Source organism: Crinia signifera, chromosome 1 (genome assembly GCF_055691185.1).
Source record: "Crinia signifera chromosome 1, ASM5569118v1, whole genome shotgun sequence".
NCBI lineage: Eukaryota > Metazoa > Chordata > Amphibia > Anura > Myobatrachidae > Crinia > Crinia signifera.
The window spans coordinates 380,642,867-380,663,188 of NC_139217.1; the positions used below are offsets into that span (position 1 = coordinate 380,642,867).

General features: G+C 44.4%; 1 protein-coding gene across 4 annotated transcripts in view; it reads right to left on the reverse strand.

Moving 5' to 3' along the window:
- Positions 1-20,322, reverse strand: part of KSR2 (kinase suppressor of ras 2) — a 435,191-nt gene that overhangs the window by 201,272 nt on the left and 213,597 nt on the right. For 2 of the 4 annotated variants that reach the window (XR_014445794.1, XM_083151467.1), the window contains exon 5: positions 14,671-14,873. Coding sequence is in view for 2 of the 4 variants with exons in the window: in XM_083151467.1 (XP_083007593.1) it covers positions 14,671-14,873 (203 nt within the window). In the remaining 2 variants the exon portion in view is untranslated. The remainder of the gene's footprint in view (positions 1-14,670; positions 14,874-20,322) is intronic. The other 2 variants (XR_014445796.1, XM_083151468.1) reach the window with 1 other exon arrangement.

Genomic DNA, 20,322 nt, shown 5'->3' on the forward strand with positions numbered 1-20,322 from the left:
AGCACTTTCCCTACAGATTGAGATGTGTGCTAACCTTTAGTGCTAAACGATTTAGGGTAGGCGATTTCCCTTGAACTTCCCAGTGTCTAAATCACCCTATATACACGTTGACATGTGTGCTAAGCAGTGGCAGCTCGTACCTGGCAGAGCTGGATTAAGGCCTCTCCAGGGGCGGATACAGAAACAATGATGGGGGGGAGGGGCACAATGGCAGGGGAAGAGACATTTTGCACACACTGCAAAAGTAAGAGTGGCCTCGCATTAGTTGGAAAGGGAGAAGCATTAGGGGACACCAGGGAATATGTGACAGGGGAAGGAAGTGGGTGACATAGAGGGTGACAAGTAGAGGCAGCAGGTGACGCCAGGTAGAGGGTGAGATGGACAGGCAGAGGGCAACAGGTAGATGCAGTGGAGGATGGAGTAGCACATGGTGGCAGAGGGAGGAAAGAAGGGGAATACTGAGTTGGGGGGGTCGTGAGATGGTGGGGGAACTATGCTGGAATTAGGGGCACTAAGTGAATAGGGGCCTATAGGCAGTGTGAGAATGGGGCATTACTGTGACGGGAGGGTTGGTGGGCAGTGAATTGATGTAGTAGGCTGGTTGGTTAGGGTAGACAGGAAGACAAGGACTGGGATGGGGGAGTCAGTAATGGTAGAGACTATGAGCTGGAGAAGGTGCAGGGCACAGGAAAACTGACCTGCTCCTGTTTGCTGCCTGGCCCAGCACATTCGTTCTCACAGCAGCATATCCCCTGCTGCATTTTCTCTGCACTGCCAGTGTTGTGCAGGGATCTGCTTCTCCTCAGAGGGTCAGGCTCTCTCACAGGCCGCTACTTTTTTAGATTGTGCAGGACCTGGCTCCCAGCAGCTCCTTCGGTAACAGTGATCTGATCGGTGGTGGCGGGCGGAAGGCCCTATCAGAAAGGCCCATAGAAGGGAAATCACGGTTCCGGTGCCTGTATTATACAGATGACAGGCACCGGGACCAACGCTTGTGCAGTACCAGCATAGGTATTATGCATGTGCAGACGCCTGATTTTATTGGCTGCCTCACAGCAGCTCATAGAGAGGCATACCGGAGGGAGGGAACATCTCCAAATGGGATTGCCTTGATGACTGGCGGGTAGGACTTCCGATAGGAAGTCACTGCCAGTCACAGTGAAGCCAATGCAGCCTCACAGACTGCATCTGGCTTCACTACAGTGGCAGATTTTACCTAGGGGGGCTGCAGCCCTGCAGGCCATAGGTACAAATCACCACTGGTGCTAAGCAATCTGTATGCACTTGCTAGGCGATCTATCTAGATTTTGCCTGCATGTACCAAAGATCTGAGCTAGCAATGTTGACCAGCAGGACCGCACGTTATGATAGAACAGTATCGGGAGCCCATTTATATATAATCACAAATGCACAAAAGCACTGGGGGATGTAATAAAGTGTTGGCTGACATGGCAGAGGGGACGAAGCTGTCAGTCTCTCTCTCTGGCTCTGCTGTCCATGCCCACGCTGAATGCTGGGAAGAGGGGAGGCATGGGAGGCTGGTGCTCAGATATCTGAATTTGGAGCCTTGCTCAGCCCCTTGCTGAGGGATGTGCTTAAGCACACATCGCTCAGTACACATTGCAGCACACATGCAATGCACCCACGATGGGCGGAGAAGTCTGCGCTGAGCAGGGTTTTGCCTATGCTTATAGGCAAAAACCTGGGATGTAAGCGGGGCAGGCTGGCAACAGTATTTTTGGGGCTCCATACACAGATATCTCTGAGGGTGCCTCACCCCTTCAAATGCTATCAACCCCCCCTTTTTTGGAACATAAACTGGGCGCACTGTGACCTGCATTCTTTCCCACTGACGTGCTCTCTCACCCCGCGGCTTGTGCTCTATCACACTGGCACACTCCCTTACCCTGCGGCCTGCGCTCTATACTGTAACAACAATGCACTCCCTTTCCCTGCGCTCTATCACACCAAAGTAATCCCTTACCTTGCGACCTGAGTTTTATCACACTACCGTTCTCCTCCACTCCACGGCTTGCGCTCTCTATCACACTGACGCACTCAATCACCCTGCAGCCTGCACAATATCCCATGGACCCCTCGAATTCGGACCTGTGCGAGATTCTATATTTGCGAATTATAATTATATTGGTATTTGGGGGTACATTTTATTTACTGTTGTAGATTAATATATTGTAGGACAACAGAGCATAGCTGCCTACCCTCCTGCATTCTGCAGGAGACTCCCTGAAATAACAACAATCTCCCTCTCTCCCTCATTAGTCTAGCAATCTCCCTCATTTCACCTAGCCCACATTACACTGTACATTTTGGGGAAAAATGGAATGAGAGATAGATACATTTACATTGAATCATCAGCACCATTTCCCAGCACTTTATTTTCAGTCATTTAAAAAGATTCCTCTCAGATGTAGCAGTACACACCCATGCTTCTAGGTGCCACGGTCACAATCGTTCTTCACAATCTCTCCATATATGGAGCTAGACACGCCCTTTGCGAGGAGCATGACATACCCCTCAATGGGGCACTTTGCAAAATTCTATTATCAATTATAATCTCCCTGAAACTAGTTTTTAAAAGTAGGCAAGTATGATACAGAGTCATATTTCTGCTTCATTTTAAGTTGAATAAGGAAGTAAATGGAATATTGACAAATATGCCAATTCACTTGAAACTAATTCCACATAATAATCTAATCAAGTTCCCTCTGGCAACCGAGGGGTTCTTGCAAATTCCGTTTTTTTTCCTGTATTTCTGGATTGCTAGGTTTTTACTCAGCAGTCAGACATCCCACAGCACAACACAGAACCTACCCATGACACATGTGACGACAGTGATGCTGATTATATTAAATTGCTGATGGAGATCTAGGCTGGCAGTGCCACAGGGAGTGGGATATATCCTTTCTGAGGCTATATATATACATCTATCATCATAACAAACACTAATTACATAGCAGGAATATGGATGAGTAGCAAAATGTTTTCAGCAGCATTTTTATTGAGGAAAGAGTTTTGTCTGCTCTGGTATATTTTGATAACTTAAATGCAATGCTAACACACACACACACACACACACACACTGCTGGTTGTATCTGCCTATAGACAGCACCATTAATTTTAAAGCAGCTGTTGGCCTGAAGATAATTTTTTCCTGTGAATGGGGGCCACAGTACATTGCTTTGCCCAGGGCTTGTAATGCTGTTAAGTCAGCCCTGGTTAAGGGGGAACTAAAATGCTGAATGAGTGACATAATTTTACTCATACCTTAGAGTACTAGCCTCTGACATGATGGAGAATAATCTTACAGGTGAAGGTACGCGCTGCTGCTCCTCCTTGTCAGTGTTACAGGGAGTATGGCCAGGACCAGATTAAGGACCTCAGTAGCGCACGCAGGGGGGGTTTCTGAGTACCCAGAAACCCCCAGGAGTCTAAGGGCCCTAGGCTGAAAGCTGAGGGTCCCCTCTTTCCATGGGTACAAGAATTTTAAAAATCGGCCCATGGGAACCGGAGATATCTGACTTAAAAGCAGTGGTCCCCATCCAAGCCTGTTAATTGCCCTTCCCAGTCAGATATTTCAGGTTATGTCTGAACTAGAGATTTTGAGGGAATATTCCAAAAGCCGGGACTCTCCCCCTTTGATGGACAGTAGTCGGTTGTCTCTACTTTTCCCAGAACCAGAGATATTAGCCTTCCAGGAGCTGGTTACTGCTCCAGCTCCACACACCTGGTATGTAGTTTTATATTCTCGTTGGCAGATTGCTCTGCCTCCTGAACTCTAATCCCCTAGTTTTCAGTACCATTTGGTAGGTGGGATTCTCTAGTTTTTAATTCCATTAAAATCTAAGAAATCTATTTCTGGGAACTGGAGATATCTGCAGTCAAGCAAGCTGTCCTCCCACCAGAAAATTATGAATAATAAGCCCACTCCACTATACACCCCTCCTCTGCATATTAAACATACTCTACCACTCTGGAAGTTATGTATCAGGGCCCCTTCATTCAGCCCAATGCCCCCTTCTCCCACCTCATCTCCCACCATCTGTGCAGTAAAGGGGTAATTAGTGGAAATTACTGATCCAGGCCCTACATTCTGAGCGGTTGATATAATACCCCCTACCACCCGGGTTACATCAAAGCTTCCCCCACCCCTACTGCTGGAGGATCGGTAGGTGCCCCAATACATTGCTATGCCCAGGGGTCTACACTGCTGTTGACGCCCCTGTATGTATATGTATATATATATATATATATATATATAAGCAATGCAGACGATGTAGACGGCACTCTATCTGAGGGGATTTGTATAACCAATAATAAAGCTCACACCGCACAAGAGCTAAGGTGCTAACAGTTTCGGAACGATTTATTCCTTCATCAGAGTACAACATACAGACAAAAAGCACTCACCTAAGTAAGCTTCCCTCCACCTACCCCACCACCGTGGACTCCGGTGTCCCAGCGAGAGTGACCAGGGGTGACGTCATCGGCGCCGCGCCCCGCATCAGCTCCAGCGGGTAACCATGGAGACCTAGTAAACAAAACGTGAAAATTAAGAGAGTGAGACATGGAACGGAGCGGTCACAGCTTAGGCAACTTGTAACAAAACTTGACTAATGTACCAGTGGATACTCATATATCATAAGCATAAATTACCACAAAAAAACTCAGCAATCAAGAATCAGGAAGTCAAAATAGTAATACACTGCTAATGTTCACAGCGGAGGCAAAGGCGAAGATGATGACATAAGGAGAAAAAAGAGAGCGGAGGGACAGCAGGCATGTAAAGTTAAAGATAACAATTAAGAGATAAGTACTCATTACAGTAGCGCACGCAGGGGGGGTTTCTGAGTACCCAGAAACCCCCCCCAGGAGTCTAAGGTCCCTAGGCTGAAAGCTGAGGGTCCCCTCTTTCCATGGGTACAAGAATTTTAAAAATCGGCCCATGGGAACCGGAGATATCTGACTTCAAAGCAGTGGTCCCCATCCAAGCCTGTTAATTGCTCTTCCCCATCAGATATTTCAGGTTCTTTCTGACTTAGAGTTTTTCTGAGGGTATATTCCAAAAGCCGGGACTCTCCCCCTTTGATGGACACTAGTAGCTTGTCTCTTCCCAGAATCAGAGATATCAGCCTTCCAGCAGCTGGTTACTGCTCCAGCTCCACACACCTGGTATGTAGTTTTATATACTCGTTGGCAGATTGCTCTGCCTCCTGAACTCTGATCCCCTATTCCCCAATACCATTTGGTAGGTGGGATTCTCTAGCTTTTAATTCCATTAAAATCTAAGAAATCTATTTCTGGGAACTGGAGATATCTGCAGTCAAGCAAGCTGTCCTCCCACCAGAATATTATGAATAATAAGCCCACTCCACTATATACCCCTCCACTGCATATTAAACATCCTCTACCACCCTGGAAGTTATGTATAAGGGCCCCTTCATTCAGCCCAATGTTCAACCCACCCCATCTCCAACCATCTGTGCAGTAAAGGGGTAATTAGTGGAAATTACTGATCCAGGCCCTACATGCTGAGTGGTTGATATAATACCCCCTACCACTCATGGGACATCAATGCTCCCCCCACCCCTACCGCTGGAGGATCGGTAGGGGCCCCAATAGATTGCTATACCCAGGGGTCTATGTGTGTGTGTGTGTGTGTGTGTGTGTGTGTGTATGTGTGTATATATATATATATATATCTATATCATTATTATTATTTACTGTATATACATTTGGTCTATCTATAATACTTTAACTGACCCGGCATATACTGGGTCACCTAAATGTCCATCTCCGTGCTTTGCTCCGCCCCTCTGGAAACCCCCTTCTGAAAATCCTGCGTTTGCCACTGCATTAAGACCCGCTGGAGCAATGGTGTTTAATTTATATATCCATGCGGCTTCATGTTGCAGCAGCAGTTTATGACGATCGCCTCCTCTCTTCGGGGGGGATACCTGCTCGATCATCCAGTAGCGTAAGGATGGTAAGGTATGCTTGTGTTCTTTGAAGTGACGGGCCACGGGCTGGTCAGATGCGGCCCCCTCCAAGGCCAATTTGATTGAGGAGCGGTGGGCAGCCATACGTTCTTTAAAAGTTCTGGACGTCTTGCCCACATAGAGAAGTCCGCAAGGACAACGAATTGCATATACCACGAATCTGCTGCTGCATCCCAATACCTGCTTGATGTTGATTTTCTTCCCTGAGTGAGGGTGTTTGAAGGTGTTGCCAGTTTCCAAAAACTGACAGGTTATGCAACCTGTGCAACGATAATTCCCTGGTTTTCGGCTCAGGAAATGGCCCCCTGGTTTGCTACCCATACCTTGGATGTCACTCTTAAAGAGGTAGTCTCTCAGGTTCTTTCCCCTCTTGTAACAAGGCATTAGTGACGATGATTTCAGCTGAGGCAGCTCGGGATCCTCGGTTATGAGTGGCCAAAATTTTCTAGCTGTACTGACAATCTCATGGCTGCATGTGGAGAATGTGTTGATGTAAGGTATACGTCCCTCCGGGATAGATTTGGCTGTAGAGGATTTGAGGGTATCACTCCTATTCATCTGCAATGCTCGATTCTTAGCTGTTTTTAATTGTTGGACATTGTACCCCCTTAGGATGAATTTATCCATCATCATGTCCATTTTAGTTTCAGCATCTGTGTCTGAGCTGCAAATTCTTTTAATTCGCAAAAACTGAGAGAATGGAAGTCCTCTTTTCAAAGACGGGGGATGGTGGCTAGATGCTCTCAGCAAGTTGTTGCGATCCGTGGGCTTCTGGTATAGAGTGGTGGATATCTCAGATCCTGAGAGCCCTATTTGAACATCCAAATAATGTATACTGCTGTAGCTATGCTCAAAGGTAAATTTGATGTTGTCATCCGATCTGTTCAATCCTTCAAGGGTAGAAAGTAGCAGATCTTCAGGTCCTGTCCAAATCATCAGGACGTCATCGATGTATCTTTGATACATCGCCAGATGTTTAGTGATTTCTGCATGCGATAGCAAGGCGTTCTTTTCCACTTCAAACATGAAGGCATTAGCGTAAGTTGGAGCCACGCAGCTGCCCATAGCACAGCCCCGCAGTTGTAAATAAAAGTCCCCGTTAAATTGGAAATAGTTGCGGGTTAAGGTACACTCAAGTAATTGCAAATAGAACCCAACATCAGGACCGTTGTAATTCGGACTTCCAACTATCAGTCTGCGTGCAGCCTCCAAGCCTCTGGCATGTGGTATATTAGTATACAAACTTACCACGTCCATGGTGCAGAGGATGCTATGAGCTGGTAATGAGGTCAAATTTTGTAGTTTGAGTATGAGGTTTGTGGTGTCCTTCAAGTAAGTCGCTTGTTCCTGTACTACAGGTTGCAAGTAAGCATCAAGATATTGAGAGATGGAGTAATATAAGGAGCCCCTGGCAGATATAATGGGACGGCCTGGTGGATGAGTGGAATCCTTATGTAGCTTGGGGAGTGTGTATAGCAACGGGATGGAAGGGTTTGTAACTTTCAGAGCTTCCATGCAATGCTTCGATATGATGCCCCTCTGGACAGCTTCCTCCAAGATAAGGTCCAATTCTTTCTTAAATTCTGCGGTCGGATCCCGCGTTAATTTGCGATAGACTTCAGTATCATTCAGCTGTTTATAAATGTCCTGTTTGCAGCTCACACCGCACAAGAGCTAAGGTGCTAACAGTTTCGGAACGATTTATTCCTTCATCAGAGTACAACATACAGACAAAAAGCACTTATAACATGCCAGCTTGTGAATTCAAGGCACTCAGGAATCTGAGCAGATATGATGACATTATTGTGAGGCCGGCTGACAAGGGGGGTGCAATAGTGGTAATGGATCTGGACTTTTACAAACAGGACATTTATAAACAGCTGAATGATACTGAAGTCTATCGCAAATTAACGCGGGATCCGACCGCAGAATTTAAGAAAGAATTGGACCTTATCTTGGAGGAAGCTGTCCAGAGGGGCATCATATCGAAGCATTGCATGGAAGCTCTGAAAGTTACAAACCCTTCCATCCCGTTGCTATACACACTCCCCAAGCTACATAAGGATTCCACTCATCCACCAGGCCGTCCCATTATATCTGCCAGGGGCTCCTTATATTACTCCATCTCTCAATATCTTGATGCTTACTTGCAACCTGTAGTACAGGAACAAGCGACTTACTTGAAGGACACCACAAACCTCATACTCAAACTACAAAATTTGACCTCATTACCAGCTCATAGCATCCTCTGCACCATGGACGTGGTAAGTTTGTATACTAATATACCACATGCCAGAGGCTTGGAGGCTGCACGCAGACTGATAGTTGGAAGTCCGAATTACAACGGTCCTGATGTTGGGTTCTATTTGCAATTACTTGAGTGTACCTTAACCCGCAACTATTTCCAATTTAACGGGGACTTTTATTTACAACTGCGGGGCTGTGCTATGGGCAGCTGCGTGGCTCCAACTTACGCTAATGCCTTCATGTTTGAAGTGGAAAAGAACGCCTTGCTATCGCATGCAGAAATCACTAAACATCTGGCGATGTATCAAAGATACATCGATGACGTCCTGATGATTTGGACAGGACCTGAAGATCTGCTACTTTCTACCCTTGAAGGATTGAACAGATCGGATGACAACATCAAATTTACCTTTGAGCATAGCTACAGCAGTATACATTATTTGGATGTTCAAATAGGGCTCTCAGGATCTGAGATATCCACCACTCTATACCAGAAGCCCACGGATCGCAACAACTTGCTGAGAGCATCTAGCCACCATCCCCCGTCTTTGAAAAGAGGACTTCCATTCTCTCAGTTTTTGCGAATTAAAAGAATTTGCAGCTCAGACACAGATGCTGAAACTAAAATGGACATGATGATGGATAAATTCATCCTAAGGGGGTACAATGTCCAACAATTAAAAACAGCTAAGAATCGAGCATTGCAGATGAATAGGAGTGATACCCTCAAATCCTCTACAGCCAAATCTATCCCGGAGGGACGTATACCTTACATCAACACATTCTCCACATGCAGCCATGAGATTGTCAGTACAGCTAGAAAATTTTGGCCACTCATAACCGAGGATCCCGAGCTGCCTCAGCTGAAATCATCGTCACTAATGCCTTGTTACAAGAGGGGAAAGAACCTGAGAGACTACCTCTTTAAGAGTGACATCCAAGGTATGGGTAGCAAACCAGGGGGCCATTTCCTGAGCCGAAAACCAGGGAATTATCGTTGCACAGGTTGCATAACCTGTCAGTTTTTGGAAACTGGCAACACCTTCAAACACCCTCACTCAGGGAAGAAAATCAACATCAAGCAGGTATTGGGATGCAGCAGCAGATTCGTGGTATATGCAATTCGTTGTCCTTGCGGACTTCTCTATGTGGGCAAGACGTCCAGAACTTTTAAAGAACGTATGGCTGCCCACCGCTCCTCAATCAAATTGGCCTTGGAGGGGGCCGCATCTGACCAGCCCGTGGCCCGTCACTTCAAAGAACACAAGCATACCTTACCATCCTTACGCTACTGGATGATCGAGCAGGTATCCCCCCCGAAGAGAGGAGGCGATCGTCATAAACTGCTGCTGCAACATGAAGCCGCATGGATATATAAATTAAACACCATTGCTCCAGCGGGTCTTAATGAGTACTTATCTCTTAATTGTTATCTTTAACTTTACATGCCTGCTGTCCCTCCGCTCTCTTTTTTCTCCTTATGTCATCATCTTCGCCTTTGCCTCCGCTGTGAACATTAGCAGTGTATTACTATTTTGACTTCCTGATTCTTGATTGCTGAGTTTTTTTGTGGTAATTTATGCTTATGATATATGAGTATCCACTGGTACATTAGTCAAGTTTTGTTACAAGTTGCCTAAGCTGTGACCGCTCCGTTCCATGTCTCACTCTCTTAATTTTCACGTTTTGTTTACTAGGTCTCCATGGTTACCCGCTGGAGCTGATGCGGGGCGCGGCGCCGATGACGTCACCCCTGGTCACTCTCGCTGGGACACCGGAGTCCACGGTGGTGGGGTAGGTGGAGGGAAGCTTACTTAGGTGAGTGCTTTTTGTCTGTATGTTGTACTCTGATGAAGGAATAAATCGTTCCGAAACTGTTAGCACCTTAGCTCTTGTGCGGTGTGAGCTTTATTATTGGTTATACAAATCCCCTCAGATAGAGTGCCGTCTACATCGTCTGCATTGCTTATTATTTGTTTGAAAGGCACCAGGGGTCATTGACTTTATGTTTTATGGAGTGCCGGTTGCATGAATGGATATATATATATATATATATATGTATGTGTGTGTGTGCGCATATATATATATATATATATATATATATATATATATTTTATTATTATTATTATTATTATACATTTGGTCTATCTATAATACTTTAACTGACCCGGCATATACTGGGTCACCTAAGTGTCCATCTCCGTGCTTTGCTCCACCCCTCTGGAAACCCCCTTCTGAAAATCCTGCGTTTGCCCCTGGACCTCAGGAGCCTGGAGATGAAAATGTTCAGCTGGCGGGGGATGAGCGGGTCCCCACGGATCTCCCCCTCCTCTTGTGCCCAGGAGCCTGCTGCTCACATAGACTGAGCCTGCTGCTCAAACTGCCACGCTCCTCCTCCTCCATGCACCTGGAAGCTGCTAGGGAGGAGGAGATTACTGGTCCTGGCAGCGCAGCAGGAGACTGCCCGGATGTCAGGTGAGGGGCGGGGGCCACGAAGAGCAGCCCATAGGCTTCTATGGGGTATCGACAGTTTTTGCTGGTAATACCCCCGCAGCTGTAGCTCGGCGTGTGGGCTTAGTGCATATAAAAATGCGGTAAAAATCTATAACGGGGGTTTTTCCTAGGCCATGTGCAGCAGCACTGATTGCTAATCCCCGGTATACAAGTATATGGATCATCAGCATTTTCATAGACATTTCTATAGCAAGTTCAAAGACTCAAATTCCCATACTGGGTATCTTTTCACATTTGGCTAAGAGAGAGCAATGCTGATGTACAATTAAACATGTACAGCACTTAGTACATTTTTATTCGAGTAGAATTGGATGCAGACGCTAGCAATGGAAGGTAGGTCCTATCCTTCAACTGAAAATGGTCTGAAGTACTGTAGGGCTGAGAACTTAAAAATCATTTTTCTATTTGTTCATTTCAATAAAACAAATGGAACACACTTGTTTCCACTACTGATACTGAGCCGCATGGTCACACAGGGCAACACTGCAACATGCAGGACATAACATGGGGCTCTGCGGGTGCTTGGTCACCCCTGGTGTTTGTGTTGCGTCTAATGGTTAGTGACTAACCAGATCTGCGTGTCATTGATCAATCACATGGGAGGGGAAAAACTTCTAAAATAAAATCAATAATATTAATGGTTGATTTTTAAAAAAATGTCCCGCGGAGAAGGTATTTTTAATTATATCTCCTATTGGAGCTTAAAACTATACCCTACATCTCAGTCCTCTGTACTGTATGTTTGTTTCTGATGTGGGCGTTAAGACTACACTTAAGACTCTAGGTAGCTGAACCGTTTAATTGTATGGAGCCAACATGTCAATCTCATTATGAATCACTGGTAAGAGTGGGAGCACATCAAAGTCCTATATCGCCAGTCATAATAGGTAATACATGAATGCACTCTTCCCACACACCTCTCTCTGCACAAGCCAAAGGCCTTGCTTTCAGACACTGTGCAGGTGCGACTCCGACAGTCACATTTAAAGCGTTCCTTTCAATCATTTGATTTGATAGTGCCAGCTCTGCTCTGTATTTTGTTAATATGTCTTACATAAACCACTGAAGCAAAGTAGTTTCAGATGTCTTCTTGACATTAAATGGAATCATTCAGCATAAACCTTTTCTCAAATGTACATATTAACCGCAGTCCTGAGGCTTTTATAAACTCTACAAAAAGATCTTGTAGTGGGTGCACCTTACCCTGTCAGGTTACATAAAGGATACATGTCGCAGCGTCTAGTGAAGGAGATTTTAGAAATATCTGCTCATGAGAAATGAATTGTATTACAGTATACATATCTACATCTCACAGGTGGGTGGAAGTAAATGTAGCATAGCAATGCAAATAAATATCATTAATCATTCCGAAAATAATTTACGCAGGTTGAAAATAGAGCAGGTTGCGTATCACTTATCCGAAATGCTCGGGACCACGAGTGTTTGTGCAGTGCACACCTGGGACCGGAGATGCCGCCGAAGAGGATCCCGGAGGCCGCCGTGGACATTGGAGTATGAGGTACTGTAAGTATGAAAAATGGGACAGGGGCAAAAAACCCGAAATATTCTGAAAAAACACGGTTTACAGAATATTTTGGTTTTCGGAATACACGGATAAGGGAGACCCGACCTGTACATCATTAATATGTTGCGTTCCAACCAAGTGAACTAAATCGATAAAAAATTACATAGCTGTTAACAGCAGTTTTCTGAAATCATAGCCGCACATGGGTCTATTTATTCCTTCCATATTAATTAATATCTGTTAACACAACAATTCTTAGAGATGACAAATCAGTTACTATGGCTGGTTACCACTGAAGTCCTGTCAGGGCAGTAAGCTTGGTAACAGGCTGCCCCAGTAATGACTTTCCTCCATTATAAGCTCCTCAGCCATTGCTTCTTGTGGTGGAGGAAAATCTTTTACTGGGCGTGAGCAGCTATTGGGCCATAAATAGACACATTAAAGCTGCCATAACGGGGTCTGAACATCCCTCTACAGCAAACTGTAGACTATAGTCTATAATGCTATCTGATTATAGTGTAAATAGCAGGGCCAAGCCAGGTCCCCAGTCCCCATTACTTGGTCGCACTAAGTAAAGGAACGCAAGAGATTTCTCTGATAGGATAAGGCATTAATAAATAACCCATTGAGTAGCTTACACTACAATTATTTAATGATAGGTATAGTGATGAGCTATGATTATATACAGTACATAGTAATGAGCAGCGATAATGTTGTTATATAATAAACACTGCTAGAAGTCTCTTAAAGTCAAAAAGGTCCCATATTGAATGCAGTGGGGTACTTAGTTTATATATTGTACCAATTAAATACAATCAAAAACTGCTTCTACCACCTTTATGCCATACTTACCTGCTCTCCTAGAAGTTGTGGGAGGTTCAGGAAAGTGTGACCCAATCTCCCGCTTCCCACCCGCTTGCAGTGAACAGACAGGATAGGGAGATTAGCAAAGGAAACCTGGAGCCAAACAAAAGTGGGTGGGGCTAAATGGTGTGCTTTGCATAATTTTATCAGAAGAATCTACTTTCCCAGGGAGGAGTAATTTAACATAGGTGAGTATGCTTCATGCTAGCCAGCCATGCTGACAAAGAAAACCAGGGAAAGCAAGTCATCAAGGGGCATAGAAAGATTGTAAGGAGATTTAGTTATGTAAGCATCATCTGAGCAACCCCTAGCCACAACAAAATCCATCTTTAAAGTCCATATATTATGTGCTGATGCATATTATGTGTTGTATGTGAAGTCACTGATTCTTAATTAATGAATAGGCTGCATTAACTTAAATAGGTACCAGAAAGAATGAAATTGTTATTTTTATTATTATTATTATTATTATATTTCCCTAGACATACTATGACACAGATTTCTCATACATTCTTCATGGCGGCAATGCATTATCTTTTATGATTATCGAACAGCCTGTGACCACCATACACCTGTTCATAATATCTATCCATATACACACTTCTCCTGGGCCTCTGCTTATCCCCACACAGCCTGTGACCAGGGTCGGCTATTTCAGTAGAGCAGCCAAATGGGGGTGCCATCACATAGGGAGTGCCCATCACTGATTTATTATCTGCAATCATATATTATTTTTCTACGCTGCCAATTTGGGTTCCATCACCGGTGTACAGGGTTCATTTCAGAGAAGCCAGAATACTGCCCAATGGGAGGCAGTGGTGGCATGTACTGTAAGAGGTATTGTGGCCTGTGGCATAATGTGTACGTGGCATCACAGTGTGTGGCATATTGTAAGGGGCACTGTAGTGTGGCATATTTATAAGGAGCATTACATTGTGTGGTATACTGTGTAAGGTCCATTACAGAGTGCCATATTGTATCTGGGCCATTATGATGTGTGGCATATTGTGTAAGGGGCATTACAGTATGTGGCATAATGTGTAAGGGGCATTACTTTGTAGCATTTGTGCAAGAGGCATTACGGCACAATGGCACAATGTGTAATGGGCATTACAGTGTGTGGCATAATGTGTAAGGGGAATTAATATAAGAAGAACACAACTTGACAAATTTAAGGGGCATGAATCAGGAACAGAAATGAAGTGCTATGGATTGAATGTTTGAGGGAGGGGGGCCCCAAACCAGTTTCCCATTTGGTGTAAATCTGGACAGTACTGTTAATTACATTGCACAGGAAATTATCTGTTGCACAAATAACTTGGCATACTGTGTGAAAAGATATTTTGTGATAATCTGTTGAATTATAGCTAAACTAAAAAGTCACTATCACCACTGTCTACAAAACTGTGAGACTTCTACATTGTAACATACAGATATGGAGTTTACTCAATACAGATTGGTAAATAGCCAACAGTGAAACTGTGTCTTACAATGCACACTTACTTGCAGAAGCAGGTTCAGTATGAACAGGGGGAGTAGAAGGGAGGAAAGATGGGTAGCCCACAAAGAAAGAACGTAGGGAGCGTTCGGACAGAAGAGGCGAGCGCTGAGATGGAATGTTCTCACAGCTGCCCACACTGTTGTGAATCTTGAGGTTCAAAGGCTTGTTCTTTTTCTTTGCTCTAGGAGATAGACACAGGGGGAATATAAAAAGGAAGAAAAGGAGATAAGTACAGTAAATGTAATGATAGTTTAATTGTTAGTAAAAGCAATAAGGGAACTGTTAGTTATAAGTAAGTTTGGTGACATTTATAACATATTAATTACAAACATGGTAATAAAATGGGATGTAAAACACTAGCCCAAGAATATACTGTACATAAAACGCATTGTGTATTAAGCTGAAATAAATGTGTCAGCTATGGCTTATAAGGGTGGTGCTTCCTTTTCTTCTGTCACTCAGTGTAATACTGTAAGAGAATTTGCTTCAATGGCTTTACAGTGTCCCAGGTAACATATGTTCTATACTGACATAATTGCTAATATCATTTTAGCAATTTGATCTGTATAAGCAATATTATAGAAAAAAAAAAGTCTATACACTGGGTGAGCCAAATGCTTGTGTCGACCTTCCAACCCTGTAGACCTTATGCCTGTTAACCTACTTATTGTGTTGACCTAAGCCCTGTTGACCTTTAGGGGTCGACCTAATGTATGTCGGACTTCATACTGTCGACCCTATGACCCATACCCCTTTGCATCATCGGTTGCCATTTTAATTATAAGACCCAGCTTCACCAAAAAACTGTTATTGCAAGAGACATTTCCTCCGTCTATTGCTTGTTTTATTGCAAGATCCCATATCACCAACAATCTGTTAATTTTGCCAGATCTTAAGAGACATCTTACATTTAAAAGAATCGGTCACTAGCTGCCTGTTTGTATGAAGACTCTGCTCATTCATAAGAACCTACACAACCCCTTTTACATAATAATCTGCCTGAATATTTTGGTTCCTGTACCTACCCAGAGTGTTTTAAAATAAACTCAGTACTTTATCAGACACGTCCAAGGGCCTGATTCAGACCTGCTCCTTGGGCTGCGAGTGCATGGAGCCCAGTGAACAGGTAGCCGCTGCCCCGCCGAACACAAGCCCCCGCTCTTTCCCGACCCTGTGCACGTATGCGAATGCTAACACCGCTGTGCACACAGGGGGGAAAATCATTCAATATTGAATGATTTCCCCTTGCTCTCAGCACTGAGTGAGCAAGAGTCACTTAGCGCTGCGAAGGCCATGGTGAGAAGGATGCCGCTGATGAAGTCAGTCAGCCAGGGTAGGTCCGGTAAATGGAGACGGCACACCCCCAAATGCCCGCAGGGTGTCAACACAGCCTTTGCTCGCTGCCTTTGTGCGGTTTTTCGATTATCTGAACGGGTCTGAATCAGCGCCCAAGTGCAGTGATATTCTGATTGCACACACACAGGGTGTGTGTGCAATCAGAGGTGTGTGTGTCTTTAAGTTGGCACACTATACTATACTGTACAATACCTCTAAACCAAGACACTCATTAATTGCTCAGGTCCAGGGGCGGATTGGTAAATAAATCCAGCCCGGGAAAAATATTGAAGCAGCGAGGGGGGGGAAGGGGGGTGGCTTAATAAGATAGGCAATCACTGCAAATGATGGTTGTAATGCAGCACTCAGTTCTGCGATATCGGCAGAAGGCTTCTACAGGTGCCTCCTGTGGTATTTATCAGTAGAGCCTGTGACAAACATTGTAGCTGCTACAGCTTACCGTACAATGATGAATAAGGCCAAATCTTCTGTACTCAGAAGGAGAGGATCACTGCTGTCATAAGAGGAGAGCATATGAGCCTCACTTCAACAGTATACATATGCACCAGCCACATATTTCGGCTAGATGTTAGAGAGCCTCAAATGTAAATTATTTGTATTTAACCCTTTGAGTGCCAACGTTGTTTTGAGAGATGTGCAAAATATCTGCTAAAAATGCCAGGGCCGTAGTCCAGGAATATGAATCCCTTTAGTTTTTGCAGGCAAAGGATCTGAAGTTAATTAATTGAAGTTTAGTTAAAAAATTGCCACCATCCCAAAAAAAAAAAAGTCACTGTAAGCGGATATTTTGCACATCTCTCACAGCAACATTGGCACTCAAAGGGTTAAATAAAAATCCACTGTGCAATTAATAATCAATTTAAACTTATGAAGGCCTGGAAGACTTTAGCAAATTACACTGTACTGCATACATTGTACTATGTTCTCTGTTACATTAGAACCATTGAAATTTCCTCAATAATAAATTGTATATCTTTTTTGTCTTTCTACACCTAATTACATACAGGGGAATAAGAACAACTGAAAAAGCCGGGTGCCGGACGGGTTCCCGACAGTCAGGATCCCGGCGGTCGTTTACCTGACGTCGGGATCCCGACTGTCAAAACCGACAGCCGGGTGCCCGACAGCCACGACCCCCATAGAGGGAGAATAGCAGCATGGCGAACGCAGCGAGCCTGCAATGTGCTTTTTTTGCGCTCGCCATGCTGTCTGACTCCGGGCAGTCGGGATCCCGACGTCGGGATAATGACTGTCGGGATCCCGACTGTCGGAGTCCCATACCACACCCGAAAAAGCCACCCCGGTTTGTACAGAAAAACACTTGGAGTGCTAAAAATGCTGTCAGGTGTTCATGGTATTCTTGGGCTTCAAATGCCTTGTGATGTTGTTGACTGGATATATACCATTTTATACAACGCCTAACCATACCCTGACAAAAGAGAAGGAGAGCGAAAATAGAGAGGCGCCAATATTTTGAATAACTTCATACAGTATTATACATTCATTTCCTAATTTCAATGGCCCCAAATAGTCACATTATAATTGTCCATGCTATACACCTTGGTTTTGCTTTGCAACTTTAGGACTAAATATGGTACGTGGTGGGTTTTATAGAAATGACAGCATCTTTTTTCACGCACCTCCAGTGCTAGCCTGAGCAGCGTAAGTATGTGAGTAAGCATGAGTATATGTGTGTGAGTGACTCCACATGTGTGTAACCCCCCAAGCCAGCTACTGGGAGTACTACATCACTCAGCAGCCGTGCAGCACCCAGCAGCCCCTGGACTCTTAGAAGCCTCCTCCCCAGTGTAAAGGAGGAGAGACCACCAGCAGCCACTGAGAGATTTGTTTTTCCACACTCCACATGGTTTTCACCAATTTCATATTTTTTATTGGGTTTCTCAGATATGAGAAGCATGCATACCTGCTGTAGTCCAAAAATAGGCTTGCTATACCTCGCTTCCAACTGAATTCCCCCTAAAAGTCTGCAGATTCATGATTTATGTCCAAGGTTTGTATTGATGTTCACTGTTCATGTTTATGGTAAAAAATTTAATTTTTAGTATTTTCTTGTTAAAATACAATTTACATAAAACCTTTAATCAATCATTTTGAATCAATAAAAAAGGATTTCCTTTTGTGTAATTGAACTGCAAACACTACTGTATTTACGGTTCGCTGTTGGAGGTTCACTGCTCATATTCCAGGTTCAACACTGGTAAGAAAATGCTAAAATATTCAGAATGTACCATGTGCATCATAGCCTCATTGAGCTTCTTCAGATTAATGTAGAGCTCTTCCAGCAATGGTTCCGACATTTGTGCTTTTTTAAATAATGTTACAGGAATCTGTTTCATTTTCAGGTGTTACTTCCCCTATTTTTTTTGTATCTCAATAGACTACAATACAAGGTTGATCTAATATATAAAAGTGCAAATTAATATTGTTTCTAGGGAGAATTGGATGATGGAAAGGTGGGAAGCTAGGGATTACATATTCAGCATATACTACAAAACTGACAAATCGTTAATTAATGATATATTTAAGTTATGGCATTGCTCAAATAGGAGCCTTAGTGATTAATTCCCTCTGTGTGTCACCAGAATACTGACTGCTGATTACCATGCCCAGATCACTGAATACATGTATAATGATAGGAAGCAATCTCAAAAGTATACTCTGTATAATTCAGTACATTTTCAAGTAGACTCCGCAAGTCTTAGATGAATTGCAGGTACCATAAGTTATAGTATCCCAAATCCATAAATCAGCAGGCAGCCGAACATTAAGGCAAAAACACTTCCCCAAACACCTCAGCAGACTGAAGACATTTTAATGGGCCACATACTAAATATATAGCTACAAAATATGAATCTGGTCATTCACGTTCTTATTATTAAACCTGTTATACCGCATACTTACCTACCTTTGGCAAACTAGTTTCAGGGAGATTATAGTTGAAAATTGAATTTTGCAAAGTGCCCCATTGAGGGGGCGTGTCATGCTCCACCCAAAGGGCGTGTCTAGTTCCATATATGGAGAGGTTGTGAAAAGAGATTGTGAGCGAGGCACCTAGAAGCGTGGGTGTGTACTACTACATCTGAGAGGAATCTTGTAAAATTACTTAGATCCAAATTTAGATGTGCCCAAAGCAGTTAGTAAGAGCTACTATACTTGGTAAAGTGCTGGGAAATGGTGCTAAAGGTTCAATGTAAATGTATCTGTCTCTCATTCCTTTTTCCCCAAAAAAATGTAACAGTGTAATGTGGGCTAGGTGACATGAGGGATATTTATAGACTAATGAGGGAGAGAGGGAGATTGCTGCTATTTCAGGGAGTCTCCTGCAGAATGCAGGAGGGTAGGAAACTATGTTATACCCCTTTTACACCAAAAACCCTGGTCGGACCCTGGTCTTTGAATGCTGGAGTATCCAGGGTCTGACCCTGCTTTATACCCCATTTACACAGCACTTTGACCTGGGTCGGACCTGGGTCTGCACCATTTACACTGAACCTGGGTCAGCCCTGCCTTAAATAATATTTTATATATATATTTATAGAAAAATATATATATATATATATATATATATAGAAATATATAATATATAGAAATATAATATATATATATATATATATATATATATATATATATATATATATATATATCAGGGCTGACCCAGGTTAAGTGTTTTTTTTTTTTTTTTTTTTTTTAAGGTGCTGGGGGTGCCGGAGGGTACCTGTCCTGCCTGCTGTGCTTGGTGTACCTGGGGGTACCGGGGTGCTGGGGGGTGCAAGGGGTGCTGAAGGTACCTGTCCTTTCTGCGGTCGGATCTAAGCGGAGAAGATGATGTGCGCCGTTGCTGTACCACCCCCCCCCCCCCTCCCCGGCAGACGGTCCCTGCGGCGTGCGGCGTATGGAGTGTCAGTGGCGGGGGTCCCTCTGGCGCATGGGAACTAGTACTAGTTCCTATGCGCTGGAGGGACCGCCGATACTGACACTCCATACGCCGCAGGGACCGGCTGCCGGATGCGGGGGGGGGGGGGGGGGGGTGATACAGCAGCGGCGCACATCATCTTCTCCGCTGAGATCCGACCGCAGGCAGGACAGGTACCCCTAGCACCCCCGTACCCCCAGCACAGCAGGCTGACAGGTACCCCCCTCTCCTCAGCAGCCGCAGGGACCCCCCTCCTCCCGCAGCAGCTGGGAACATCTTCCCCAGCGCTGCACGCTGTGGACCCGCTGCGGGTGCCTGCACCCGCAGCGGGACCATTTACACCGACATTTACACGGGTCCTATC